This window comes from Schistocerca americana, chromosome 8 (genome assembly GCF_021461395.2).
Source record: "Schistocerca americana isolate TAMUIC-IGC-003095 chromosome 8, iqSchAmer2.1, whole genome shotgun sequence".
NCBI lineage: Eukaryota > Metazoa > Arthropoda > Insecta > Orthoptera > Acrididae > Schistocerca > Schistocerca americana.
Genome location: NC_060126.1, coordinates 407,887,783 through 407,900,717, shown reverse-complemented (window position 1 = coordinate 407,900,717; position 12,935 = coordinate 407,887,783). Strand labels below are relative to the sequence as shown.

Below are 12,935 nucleotides of genomic sequence, written 5' to 3'. Positions count from 1 at the left end.
ATCCATGGACCCTGCATGTCAGCAGAGGACTGTCCAAGCTGGTTGAGGCTCTGTAACGATGTGTGTCGTGTGCAATTGGAGTGATATGGGGCTCCTGATACGTCTAGATCCGACTCTGACGGGTGACACGTACGTAAGCATCCTGTCTGATCACCTGCATCCATTAATATCCATTGTACATCCCGATGGACTTGGGCAATTCCATCAGGACAATGCGACACCCCACACGTCCAGAATTGCTACAGAGTGGTTCCAGGCACATTTTTCTGACTTTAAACACTTCCGCTGCCCACCAAACCCCCAGACATGAGCATTATTGAGCAAATCTTGGATGCTTTGAAACGCGATATCTTACGGATTTATGGATAGCCCTGCAGGATTCATGGTGTCAGCCCTCCAGCGCTACTTCAGACACTATTCGAATCCATGCCACGTCGTGTAGCGGCACTTCTGCGTGATCACGTGGGCACTATACGATATTAGGCACGTGTAGCATTTTTCTTTGGCTCTTAAGTATATATATATATATATATATATATATATATATATATATATATATATATATATATATATATGGGAATTCACCTGGGGACATTTACATGCAATCTGGTGATTAGGAATGGAGAGCATATTATAAGTCGAATATTGCTGATGAAACTTTCTCCAGCAATCGGAATTCGAGCCATCTGCCTCTGTTTTAAGTGCTACCACAATAACGTGTGTTATCGTTCTCATCTAGAGACACGGCTACAAGGTGAGCAAGATACATCCAAATCAACTGATAATGTTGAGGCAACAACATAATCATTCACTTCTCAACAGATTTAAGAAGAAATTTGCTTCAATACAGAGGTAGCAGGTATCGATATACAATGATGGGATCCCCATCAGTGTTTTTATGCTGCAACGGAATCGTAAGATGTATGGGGATGACCGTCCTTGCAACCTAAAGTGAAGTGACAAAGTAAACTTACTTATGGAAACAGATATGAGACTAGCATTCACTGAAGCAGCCTAAGGAAATGTGATTCATCCACGAAAGAAATAGCTTACAAAACCCTTGTTCGACAGGGTCATGAATACTGTTGGTCAGTATGGGATGCTAGCCAGGTAGGGTTAATACGAGGGTTAGAGGCCGTCAAAAGAAGAGTGCAGCGTTTCGCCGCGGGTTCGTCTAGCAAGTGCGAGAGCGTCAAGAAGGTGCTCAAGAAACTCCAGTGGCAGAGGCTGCAGGAGAGATGTTGTGCTTCAGGGACAGGTTTAACGTTATTATTTTCAAGAGCCTACGTTCTTAGAATAGCCCGGGAACGTATCCCTTCCCCCCATGTTCATCTCGCGAAATGACCAAGACTGGAAAATCAGAGTAGTCCCACTTGATACAGAGGCTTACCGGTTGTTGGTTTTCCACCATTCTATTCAATTAGGGAAGTACAGAAATACCCTCCGTCACGAACCGAGCGGTAGCTTGTGGAGCATGAATCCAGATTCAGATGCAGGTGCAGACACGATGTCTACCTCAGTGTATCAGGGACTGAAATGGAGCCAGAGTAGGGCGCTATTAGAAATCAGAACTTCTAACACGTTTATGTCAGCCTAGAGAAAGGAGACGGCCACGGCCTTCATTAAGATACAGACACGCCTGGTCTAACGATGGGTATCTTGTTAATTCGAAAGTAGGAAAACGGAAATCTTCTCTACCGAGGAGTTACACTAAACAAACACCTTTCGCCTCTTTCTCTGCTGAATCTTGGCACAGGTAAATACTGGAAGTGAAGGACAACCTGTAAAATAGAATGAATGTCTATTATTTCTTGACTACTAGAACCAACGCCCCAATTTATTTGTTGCCGGTCGCCAGAGATCTTCCCAATTTATCAGAATATTAACTGGAAATTATTTTAATAGTTTATTAATTTTGTACATCCATTCCCGAGGAGATAGCAGAATTAATTATTTTCAGTCGCGTACATCCATTCTCGAGGATACACCAGATCAACTATTTTCAGTCGCCTTAGGTGAAATATTTCAGTGTGTTTCCTACTTACCTATCAGAAGTATCAGATACGTCATAAATCATTTTATACACGGATTGGTTCAAATGGCACTAAGCACTACGGGACTTAATATCTGAGGTCATCAGTCCCTTGGAACTTAGAACTACTTAAATCTAACCAACCTAAGGACATCACACACATCCATGCCCGAGGCAGGATTCGAACCTGCGACCGCAGCGGTCGCGCGGTTCCAAACTGTAGTGCCTAGAACCGTTCGGCCACCCAGGCCGGCATACACGGATTTACTAGTTACATTATTGTAGATCGCTTTTAAAATGATGAAACAGTTGTAAATAATTATTGTGACTAAATAAAAGAACGCGACCATATTGACAGCAATATCGTAAGTTCTATAATCAATTGGTATCTGAAGCAATCAGTATCAAAACCAAATATGACTGGGCCACGTTCAACACGGTGATCACTGGTAATGAAACGGTGAATTTCAAAGAAAAGTGTTATTCTTCTTGAGACAGGCAACTGTTACGAAAAAACTACCGAAAGCTGCGACGGAGCTTTTATGCGCCTTCATCCCAGGGCATTGATGAACCACCTACCAATAATTTATTAAAGATAGAACAACGGCGCAGGAAGTCGGGCAAGTCCTTTTCAAAGCAACCATCCAAGCATTCGCGTTATGTGATGTAGGGAAACTCCTGAAAACCTAAATCTATATTGCCAACTGAAGATGTTGCTCGCGTTCCTCCCCAATGAGACTGTGCCCCGCCTCGCTCGATCAGAACTGTGAAACCACAGTTTCCTGCAACAGCCTGCACTACGTCAAACAGGGACTGTCTCTCGCATCGGTCATCCGCAGTATCACGTGCCTTATCCGTCTTCAAAGCGACTGTCATTCCGTTGGCCAATAAAAAGTCCGACAGTCTACACACGTGACACGCCAACCTTTCCTATTTGGCGTGGCGAGAGGAGTACTTCTTCTCTCTACGAGATGGAAACTGTTTCTAATTCATTTGCTCATTACATTTTTAACTGATATCTGAAAGAGCCGGTCGGGAGCTCAGAAAACAAATGACGTTGAATGGGGAGCCACAATGCTTATCCTCGTTTTGTAGATTGGATGGAAAGTGAAGTATCTGGAATAATGGGTGAAGTAAAAAGACAAGAGTATGTCTCTCTCTCTTTGTGTGTTTTCTGTGTGTGTGTGTGTGTGTGTGTGTGTGTGTGTGTGTGTGTGAGTGCGTATGTTTTATCCAGAATAGTTCTGGAGCGTCTGGGCCAGTTCTAACAAAACTTGGTGCTTATACGAGTTAGTATTTGTTAATATCTACTATTGAGATACGATACCCTAGCACCCTTACAGATGGTGTAAAGAAACTGCACCTTTTAAATAATAAAACATGACCTATATAAGGAATCTGATTACCCTTGTTACTCATGAACGAAAAAAAGTAAATTAGGTAATTCAGTACAATTATTATATAGATGCGATAAATTACTTTAACGGGGGCCAAATGAACAATTACAGTCAATATAATTCCAGTAAACCTGCAAAAGTAAAAACACATTACTGTAGGGACCTACATAGACATTGCGCATCTGCTAGATGCCCACGAAATACGTAATTTTGTTTTGAAGCTGACAGCCAATGAGAGAATAGGTACAGTTTTCAAGCAGTAATGGCGGACAGCATCAGCTGGTAATATACGCAGTTTTACGGTAGCTAATTTTACTACACAAAAAATAAAATATATACTCCCTCCAAAAGCAGTTACCAACAAGACGAAATAATGGAAAGAATATTTATTGGGACTAAACAAAATTGAGTATCGTGACAGTATTTTTAAAATAGTTAATTTAACTGAAATTGTCCTTAATTTTGAAATGAGAGAGAGCGTAATAATTTTCTTTTAATATCTTAACTGTTGCTGCAGGCAGTGCGATTACGTCAGCGGTGGTCCGCGCGGACGATGTGTGAAGTGAATCCTGGTTTGTGGCGTGAAGTAATGATGGATCCTCCTGTTTCATTAATATTCCAGTTACGGCGGTGGTCCACGTCTCCGTTGCAGTCGAATCAGCTGGCAGCACTGGCGCGATAATAATAGTTCCAGTATGTGCGTTGTCGTTACGCGCGCGACGTTTTATTATTAAAAGTTTATTAATCGCGCGGTGCGGGTAGGTCGGAATTATGCAATGTCTTTAATATTTACGATATATATCCGGTTAATGCCAACACTTCGCACAGTTCTTTCACCGTGTTGCCACAGGAAAACAGTCACATGTGTTCATCACTATAACAGTCCGTTAAACATCAGTTCAATTTACGTCGTTATCTTTAAGACAGTTTGGACGAGATTGTAAATGTTTCTTTATCAAATCACAGCACTGTTCTTTTACTTAACATTTTGGTTTGTTCCACTTTCACAGTTAGTGTCTCCACACGATAATGGTGTCTGATTCATGGCTAATTGTCAGAAGTTCACATAGTTTGTAAAATCGTCACGGCAAACAATCGGTATACTTTTCAGGTTTTACTGTTCACTTAATAATGCACGATCTCCTATTAACACAGCGGACGCACTGTAATTATTCCTCCGTGTAGCACCGTCTTTCACGCCGAACTTCTGCAAGGTTTTTCACCTGCGAACCGACCACGATACCACCACAACTCGCACGCTCTCTATCGATAGTCGTTCGCTCTCTCTCTGACACAGTACTTCTCCTAGCCTAACCAAAGATTTACAAAGCATATAAAACCAGAACATTCATATTCGTACAATACAAAATATAAAACAGTTGCAAAATGAATGAAGAAACAATGTGACGTATTAACAAATAAAGAATAGTTGAAATAAATGATACATACTTACTATGACAAGGTAATGCACAAATGAAAAAAAATACTATCATTTTGGCGGAAAGCAATGTCTTTACAATGGGTTGGAGATACGATGGAATGGCACGTAAAAGTAATTGAAATAGACCAGTAAGTTGTTTAAAAATATTCATCCGGTTTTACTAGACTATGTCTTCACAAGAGTATATCTTTTGCATGAACTGAACTCTAACTTTTGGGTAAGATTGAAAGGCTTTTGTTTTCAAAAGATGTATTCGATTTTACAAGGCTATATCTTTTACATGAAGGCTCATACACCCTTGAGGCGCTTTTTACAATTATATTTAGGATCAAAGTTTTCATTTACCTTAAAAAATGTTCATTGTGCCTTTCACCGGACGCAAGACTAATATTCAAACGATAGTCAGTGTCGTGCCATACATTTGCCAGCATGTCCGGGGTTAATGCATTCGTTTCTCTTAGTATTCGATGTCGCAGTTTATCAAAAGTCGTTTGAAGCGTCCTACATCAACATCCACATACATACTCCGCAAGTTATGCGGAGCGTACCTTGCACCATTATTAGTCAGTTCCTTTCCTGTTCCAATCGCAACGGGAGCTAGGGAAAAATGACTATCGATATATCTCCGTATGAGTCCTAATTTCTCGTATCTTATGTTCGTGGTCCTTACGCACAATGTACAATGGCGGCAGTAGAATCGTCCTGAAGTCAGCGTCCGATGCGTGTTCTCTAGATTTTCTCAACAGTGCATTGCGAAAAGAACGTCGTCTTCCACCCGTCTCCTTTTCTTAAAATTCTCCCTATAAACCAAAGTCTCCCTTTCACCTTCCCTGCTACCGTCCTTAGGTGCTCATCCCATTCCATAACACTTTGCAACGTCACGCGTCGATACGAGGGGTTTTCGGAAAGTAAGGAACGATCGGTCGCGAAATGGACACCACAGTGAAAATGGAAACTGTTTTCTTTGCACATTTAGCTACACTTTCCACATACTTCTCTACATAGTCGCCGTTCCGACTTAGACATTTGTCGGAGCGTTATATCCAATTTCCAACACCATCGTCATAGAAGGCAGCGCCCTGTACTTTCCGATAATTCTCTTTGCTGCTCACAAGTGTTGTCTTCGTATCCAGCGTTTCATGTGAACAGAGACGATATTCAAGACGAGACAATTAGGGCTGTGTTGTGGGCTATCGAACACTTCACATCGAAAAGGCTGCAGGAGCGTCTTCACTGCCCCTGCAGAGTGCGGCTGAGAATTGCCATGAAGAAGGAAAAGTGTGTGCGTGGCAGTTGTGTTAGGTGGGCTGCATTCATTAAGGCGAAGCCTCTCAGCGGGCCCTCCTACTTGGCGGGAGACATCGTTGTTCTACTCGCGTTTACTCGCTCACAGTGCCCTCACAACTGAAAATTGCGTCCTGATGCGATCGACGGGTATACTAGAGACACTGCCCAAAACATCTGTGAAGAGCCTCGTCGGATTTTCACTGTGGTTCCTCACTTTCCGAATAGCCCTCGTATTTCATCGAAGTGACTATGTCAAGTAACGCACTACTAATGCTGCATTCGAACGTTACATAATTCTATCAGCTAATCATCTGCATTACCTTACATTTTCATCTACACGTAGAACAAGCTGCCATTCTCACACCAAGTATAAATTCTGTGCACGTCATCTCGTATCCTGCTACAGTCATTTAACGTCAACACCTTCCCATATACCACAGCGTCGTCAGAAAATAGCCAGAGATTGCTGCTCGCCCTGTCCGTCAAATTATTTGTGTCACATTTCCCTGGGGCGCCCCTTGTCTCTGATGAAAACTCACCGTCGAGGACAACGTACTGAGTTCTATTACTTACTAAGTCTTCGAGCCACTCGCACGCCTGGGAACCTAAACCATATGCTCGGACCTTCGTTAACAGCCTGCAGTGGGGTACCCAGTCAAACGTTTTTCGGGAATCCATGACTATGGAATCTACGGTTGCCCGTCGTCCTTGGTTTGCGGGATGTTGTGTTCGAACTGAAAATATATTCAAGGGTTAGGAACATAAACGTAGTCTCTCACAAACGCTCACATACCGTAAGACCAGGCGACCTTGCTGCCCAGTGGTACAGTGCCTGATCGCTATGCCCCTTACGGTTGATTCGCCGTTGAAGCCGCTTATTATTACTAAATGCTCTTTCGTGTAATTGTCACTGTGATGATGCAGCGTCCTGTTGAAAATATTATTTCCGGCATATTGTCGCAACAGTGGAAGAAATGAGATCGCCAACGTATCCAGTATGTCATGCCTGTAACAAAGCGAAATAACTTCTCCTGGGAGGCCTCTACGAGCAATAACGTGAACCGGTGACTTCCAACTGGCGCCAAGGTGATCTTTTAGCTTTGATACGCAATGTAGAAAATATAATCTTGCGGAATCGAGTGAATCTATTCGTAACACCTCGTTTATCAGGGTTGAATACATAGTTTTCGGTACTCCACCGTTGTTTGGTGACACCCTCAATAACATCAGACCCCTAGCAGAGTATTTGACGGTAGCAAGGGATGACATGGAAACGTAACTCTGGAACGCTTGGAGCAATTGTAACCAAACGTGGCACACACATGAGTTTCTGTCTGTAAAACTAAGTACCGTGGGACTATCATAACCCAGACCCAGCTTTGGATGAGGGTGTAGATAGTAGGAGAGAAGAAGGTGCCATGTGAGCATAATTTTGAACGCCTGCAGACATTTAACTAAACTTATTACACATACATCTTTGATGTAGAGAGATGTACTGTGAGGCTCAAACACCACTAGTGCCGCTACCTGTGAGATTAAGAAGGGGGTGACATAGTAAAATAATTTTAAAAAACGACATTAGCTTCGAATGTATGGTTTTCTCGAATTCACGGTTTTCTGTTTTGATAGGGTGAATAGTGACAGTCCAAGTTACGTTAAACATCAGGTAGTGTGAGCATGGTTGGATAGGGCGTGAAATGTAATATTAATAGAGACACACTGATAATCGTAATTTCTACAATGAATTTAAAACCGTGTAAATGAACAGATTTCATTCTTTTCCAAATCCAGTAAAAGCAACTAGGAAGAAACAAGCAATAAATAAGTAAGCATAAGATATGGGATAGTGAAGAAGGCAAATCACAAATTATGTCGTTCGACATGCTACTATGCAGAACACAAAATAGTGATGGTGTGAATAGCAATAGTCAGTGACGTCATTAGAGGGCAAATCCTAGAACGATTTATTTTATTTCATTTCTTCTTACATTGCATAATGTATCCGTAATGTTAACTCGGTTATAAGCAAAACATGTTACCCTGGTTGATTTCACAGTTTTATTATTACCTCTTAGCATACGTTTAGGGGAAAATGCCCACAAAGTCTCCATTTGGATGCTATGACGTCGTTCTGGAGTTCACTACATCTCAGTACGATCGTTTTCAATTGACCGGGACAGCGTATCACAGTGCTGATCAGGTACTTACTGGTAATTTGTTGTGTTCTTACAGGTGACTGTCCTGGGCCTCGTAATTTGTGCCAGCCTAGCATCAGCTGGACATCTCGTCGCCTACGCACCCACCTACGTGAAGCCCGCCAACTATGTGAGTATTCCTTACAAGACACTGTGGTCTAAATGTAACCAGGGGCATTTTGTGCCACATAAAGAACCTTGTGAAGCTGCCAGGCGGTGTAATTGTGATACATTCGCAATGGAAGAACACATGTTGGAAAGACTCGTCACCAAAGATATTAAAACCTCTTCATTCTCACCGAGAACTCCGTTGTATAGAGACCGGAACACACAGATAATTAGGGGCGCGTGGCATTCCAGCCCGTAATTCCCTTCACTACACGGACGTACGAATACTCCACGTCAGGAGAGGAAGAGACAAAATCTGTCCACTGACCATTCTTTGCACAGTGCTGGAATGGGCTCTCAAAATATACGGAGTAACAGGCACTCATCCCCAGAGGTATACTATGAAACCAGCAGGATTAGCTAAAAGATGAGCGGAGGAATGAAATTCATTTCGAAAATGTACTGTCCCCTCATAGACTTGTTGCAAATTTTATAAATGAAAAGTATACAAATACCGTATTTTACAGACTATAAGATACACTTTTTTTCAAATGGCCTCCAAAATGCAGGTGCGTCGTACATTTGAAATTAAAATAGAAATGTCCAGTGTTTGATTTAAAATTCCGGTCAGTTTTAAAAATGGCCATATATTCGTTGTCCCGGGAAACCTAGCTCTATATGGCAACATCGGATTCAACTGGCAGCAGCACTGCACCTATGTGACGAACATTGTGTGGATTCATAAGCTTACTACCATTGTCTCATTCCCACCCTGCCATCACAAGCACAGGAAACTGACTAGCTTATGACGCGTCATTGCGGTGTACGGTTCCAGTGAACTTTAAGTTGATCGAAGCAGACGAAATGAACTGAAATTTGTGCTGCAGCCGGGACTCGAACCCGGGTCTTCTTGCTTGCTAGGCAGAAATGCTAACCATTACACGACCATAGCAAGATGATCAACATTGCTGCACGAACTACCTAAGCTGAGTGCTCTCCCAAACACAAACTTGAATTCATTTTTCCCTTATATATTGTCACTACTGCCAGGGCTCTCCGATATTGGCAAGCACCTCAGCATTGGACGTAATGGGACGTCCTTGTACCTTTGGTGATCTTATAGATCTTATAATTAAATGTTTCCGTGAGACATTTAAATCTCTTTTTATTATCTACGATATTGATCGAAGCAGACGAAATGAATTAAAATTTGTGCTGCAGCCGGGACTCGAACCCGGGTCTTCTTGAACTGAAGTGATTTGTGTTGACGGTAACAGTATAATGTTTTTGTTAGTACCTACTTTCATAATGGAAAAAAATGAAAGGTATTCAAATAATACGGGTTATAAATTGAAAGTAATAGCGTACGCAGAAGAACATGGAAAAGAGCAGCTGAGCGGTCGGCCCTCCATCAACAGAAAAAACCGTTCGCGACTGGAGAAGAACTGAAAAAAACTGAGGAAGACTAAATGTGCAAATAGAGGACTGAGTGCAAAAATGGTCAACGGTAGAAGATGACGTATCGAAATGGATTCAAGGACACCGTCAAAATGGCACTGGAATTAATATAAAAATGATACAAATACACGCTCGTAAGCTAACGCTACAGTGGATTTTAGCAGACTTTAAGGGTGGAGCTGGTTGGTGTCACAGGTTTATGAAGCGTCATGGACTCAGCATGCAAACAGTAACCGAAATTTCAGAAAAAGCCATAAGAGTATGAAGAGAAAATATTATCTTTCCATCGCTTTATTATTCAACATCAAAAGAAAACCAGTGTGAAACTGACCCAAACAGCGAATGTGGATGAAACGCTTCTGACAGTTGATTTGCCGAGTAACGGAACTGTTGCCATAAATGGTTCTAAAAACTGTAACTATAAAAAGCAGTGAACATGAAAAAATGCAGTATCCACTTGTTCTATCATGTTATGCTCATGATGCTAATCTTAATACAATGACCATTTTCAAGCGCAAAACAATGCCAAAACCTCCTGAAACACCGCCGGGTGTTGTTCACGTACATAAAAAGGGTTGGATGGACGAGGCTGTTACGAACTTACGGGTTAACAGAGTTTGGGAGAGAAGAAAAAGTGCTTTACTGAAGAAGAGTTCTCTTTTTGTACTAGATCGGTTTGTAGCCATTTGAAAAATTCTGTGAAAGGAAATACAGAGCTTGCTGTTTTTCCGGGAGGACCTGTTTCACAACTGCAATCTCCTGATATCTCGATAGATAAACCATTTAAAGTGTACATGAGAGAGGAATGGAACAAATGGACTAGGGATGACACCCAACATGCATTAACACCGAAGGAAGCTTTAAAACGACCTACAATCAAACAAGTGTGCCAGAGGATGAAACAGTAGCTGTCTAGAACGAGAGAAGACATTATTAAAACTTTCGAGAAGTGCGGCATAAGTAACGTTCTCGATGTCAGTGAACACCATCTTACATATGAAGAGGTAAACGATGATGACGATGTGGAAGAAGAAGAAAGTTCAGATGACGATATTATTGTATTTTAATGGTCAGTTCGGTTTTATAAAGTAAAATTCTTTTAGTCTAGCTTTGTAATCTAATAATAAAAATGGTAAAACTGTTATCTAAAAAAATGCTTAAAATTTAAGGTGTGTCTTAGAGCCCTTAGCGTCTTATAGTCCATAAAATACAGTATGTGATTATACCAACTATAAAACTTTGAACTCTCTATAGCCGGCCGGGGTGGCCGAGCGGTTCTAGGCGCTACAGTCTGGAACTGCGCGATCGCTACGGTCGCAGGTTCGAATCCTGCCTCGGGCATGGGTGTGTGTGATGTCCTTAGGTTAGTTAGGTTTAAGTAGATCTTAGTTCTGATGACCTCAGAATTCAAGTCCCATAGTGGTCAGAGCCATCTGAACCATCTGAACTCTCTATCATTTATTTCAGCTTGTTACTGCATTGCCGTTTGTGATCATTGCCCACGTTCATATGTTGACATGGATTGTTTTTATACAAACTGTGTTTGTCTACAGCTTGAAATATAAATGCTAGGATTTGGTTATCAAGAATTTTAAATCATCGAAAATCATGTTGCTTGTAAGTGGAATCCATGTTAACTTTACTACTGTTCCAAAGCCTATTCCTTCATGATTAATATTAGTGCATTTCGCTTCAGTAACGTTATGTATTCATTAGTAGCTTTCGAAGCCTGCAAGTAGGGCAACTAGTATAAAATAGACGCCTTACATAGTTACATAATCTGTTAATTAGCAAAACTGTTTCACTGATATTTGTGTAAAACTAAGGGTGCATACATATCTCGACACAAAATGAACGAGACATCACTAATTACTAATGAATTACTTATCCTGGTATATTATAGTGCAACTTATTTTCGACCTTCGTCTGTGTCCTTAAGTTACCAAAAGGTTCATCTGCATCATTCAACTCAGTGACAATGGACTCTTTCTTGGGCTCCAACAGAACGCAAAAATGGTACAGTTCTTGAGCATCCTTGCATAAAACGTCATGTAGGAAGGTTTTGATTAATGATACGAACGAATGCAAACGTCAAACTTGAATTGACCCTACTTTGAACACGTTGGCAGTAGACAGCTCATCAACTGCCTCTTGTTTTACAGATATTGCGTCACAACGTTGGGAATCAGTGTAAGGTCTCGAAAACATTAATAATCCACAACGAACAGTCCCTTAGTAATGTAGAGTTTCTTTTTCTTTCTGAGACTTCGAATATGAATTGTAAATGAATTTCAAATGCAACAGACAGTGCTCATGCAATTTTATTTGCCACTCCACAGTGCCCACAATTTATTATAACAAACTCAATTAATATCATCTTGTAAATTAATTACAAATGTAACAGACAGTGCTCATGCAATTTTATCTGTCATATTACCTTTAATGTGCTCAGTTTGCTATAAAATATAGAAGAGAAACAATGAAGACTCGAGAAGAGCGGATGGCGTTGTTTCCTTCAATTTTAAAAACTTAACGCCTGCACCAGGCGATCTACGGTACCCCTCCATAGTCGTTTTTCCGTTTGTGAATCTATCTCTACCACTTTTAATGTCCTATTGTTTCTGTTGAACGTAAACACGTGCGAAAACCTCAAAAGACTATAAATTATGAGTTAGGTATTTGCAAAATGTCATCGGTAAAGTTCTGATCTTCAACAACGTGCATGCCATCGACGTAACGTCAAATAGGAAGATTTACATTATGCGGCCTAACCACCCCAGACGGTGTTACCCGGCAAATAATGTCAAACGATCACTTCATCGATAAAAGAAAAGAGAACCAGTAATAAGAAACATTGTAGAACATCCGTGTTAGGGCATTGCTACGAAAAACACTTTAGTAGAGACAACACGGATTAAATTTATCGTCGAACAACGCGGACGTAGATTACAACTAAAATGAGGATGACCAGTTTTAGCAGCAATATTCCACAATGAGAATTCTTACCCACGAGCCAT

At 41.2% G+C, this 12,935-nt stretch overlaps 1 protein-coding gene and 1 non-coding gene across 2 annotated transcripts in view; one reads left to right on the top strand and one right to left on the bottom strand.

Annotated features, from left to right (window-relative positions):
• Positions 1 to 12,935, top strand: part of LOC124545067 (cuticle protein 19.8-like) — an 83,069-nt gene that overhangs the window by 7,422 nt on the left and 62,712 nt on the right. The window contains exon 2 of the mRNA XM_047123865.1: positions 8,390 to 8,482. Coding sequence (XP_046979821.1) covers positions 8,390 to 8,482 — 93 coding nt within the window. The remainder of the gene's footprint in view (positions 1 to 8,389; positions 8,483 to 12,935) is intronic.
• Trnaa-agc lies at positions 9,340 to 9,412 on the bottom strand. Its single transcript has one exon. It is a non-coding gene; the product is annotated as a tRNA-Ala (tRNA).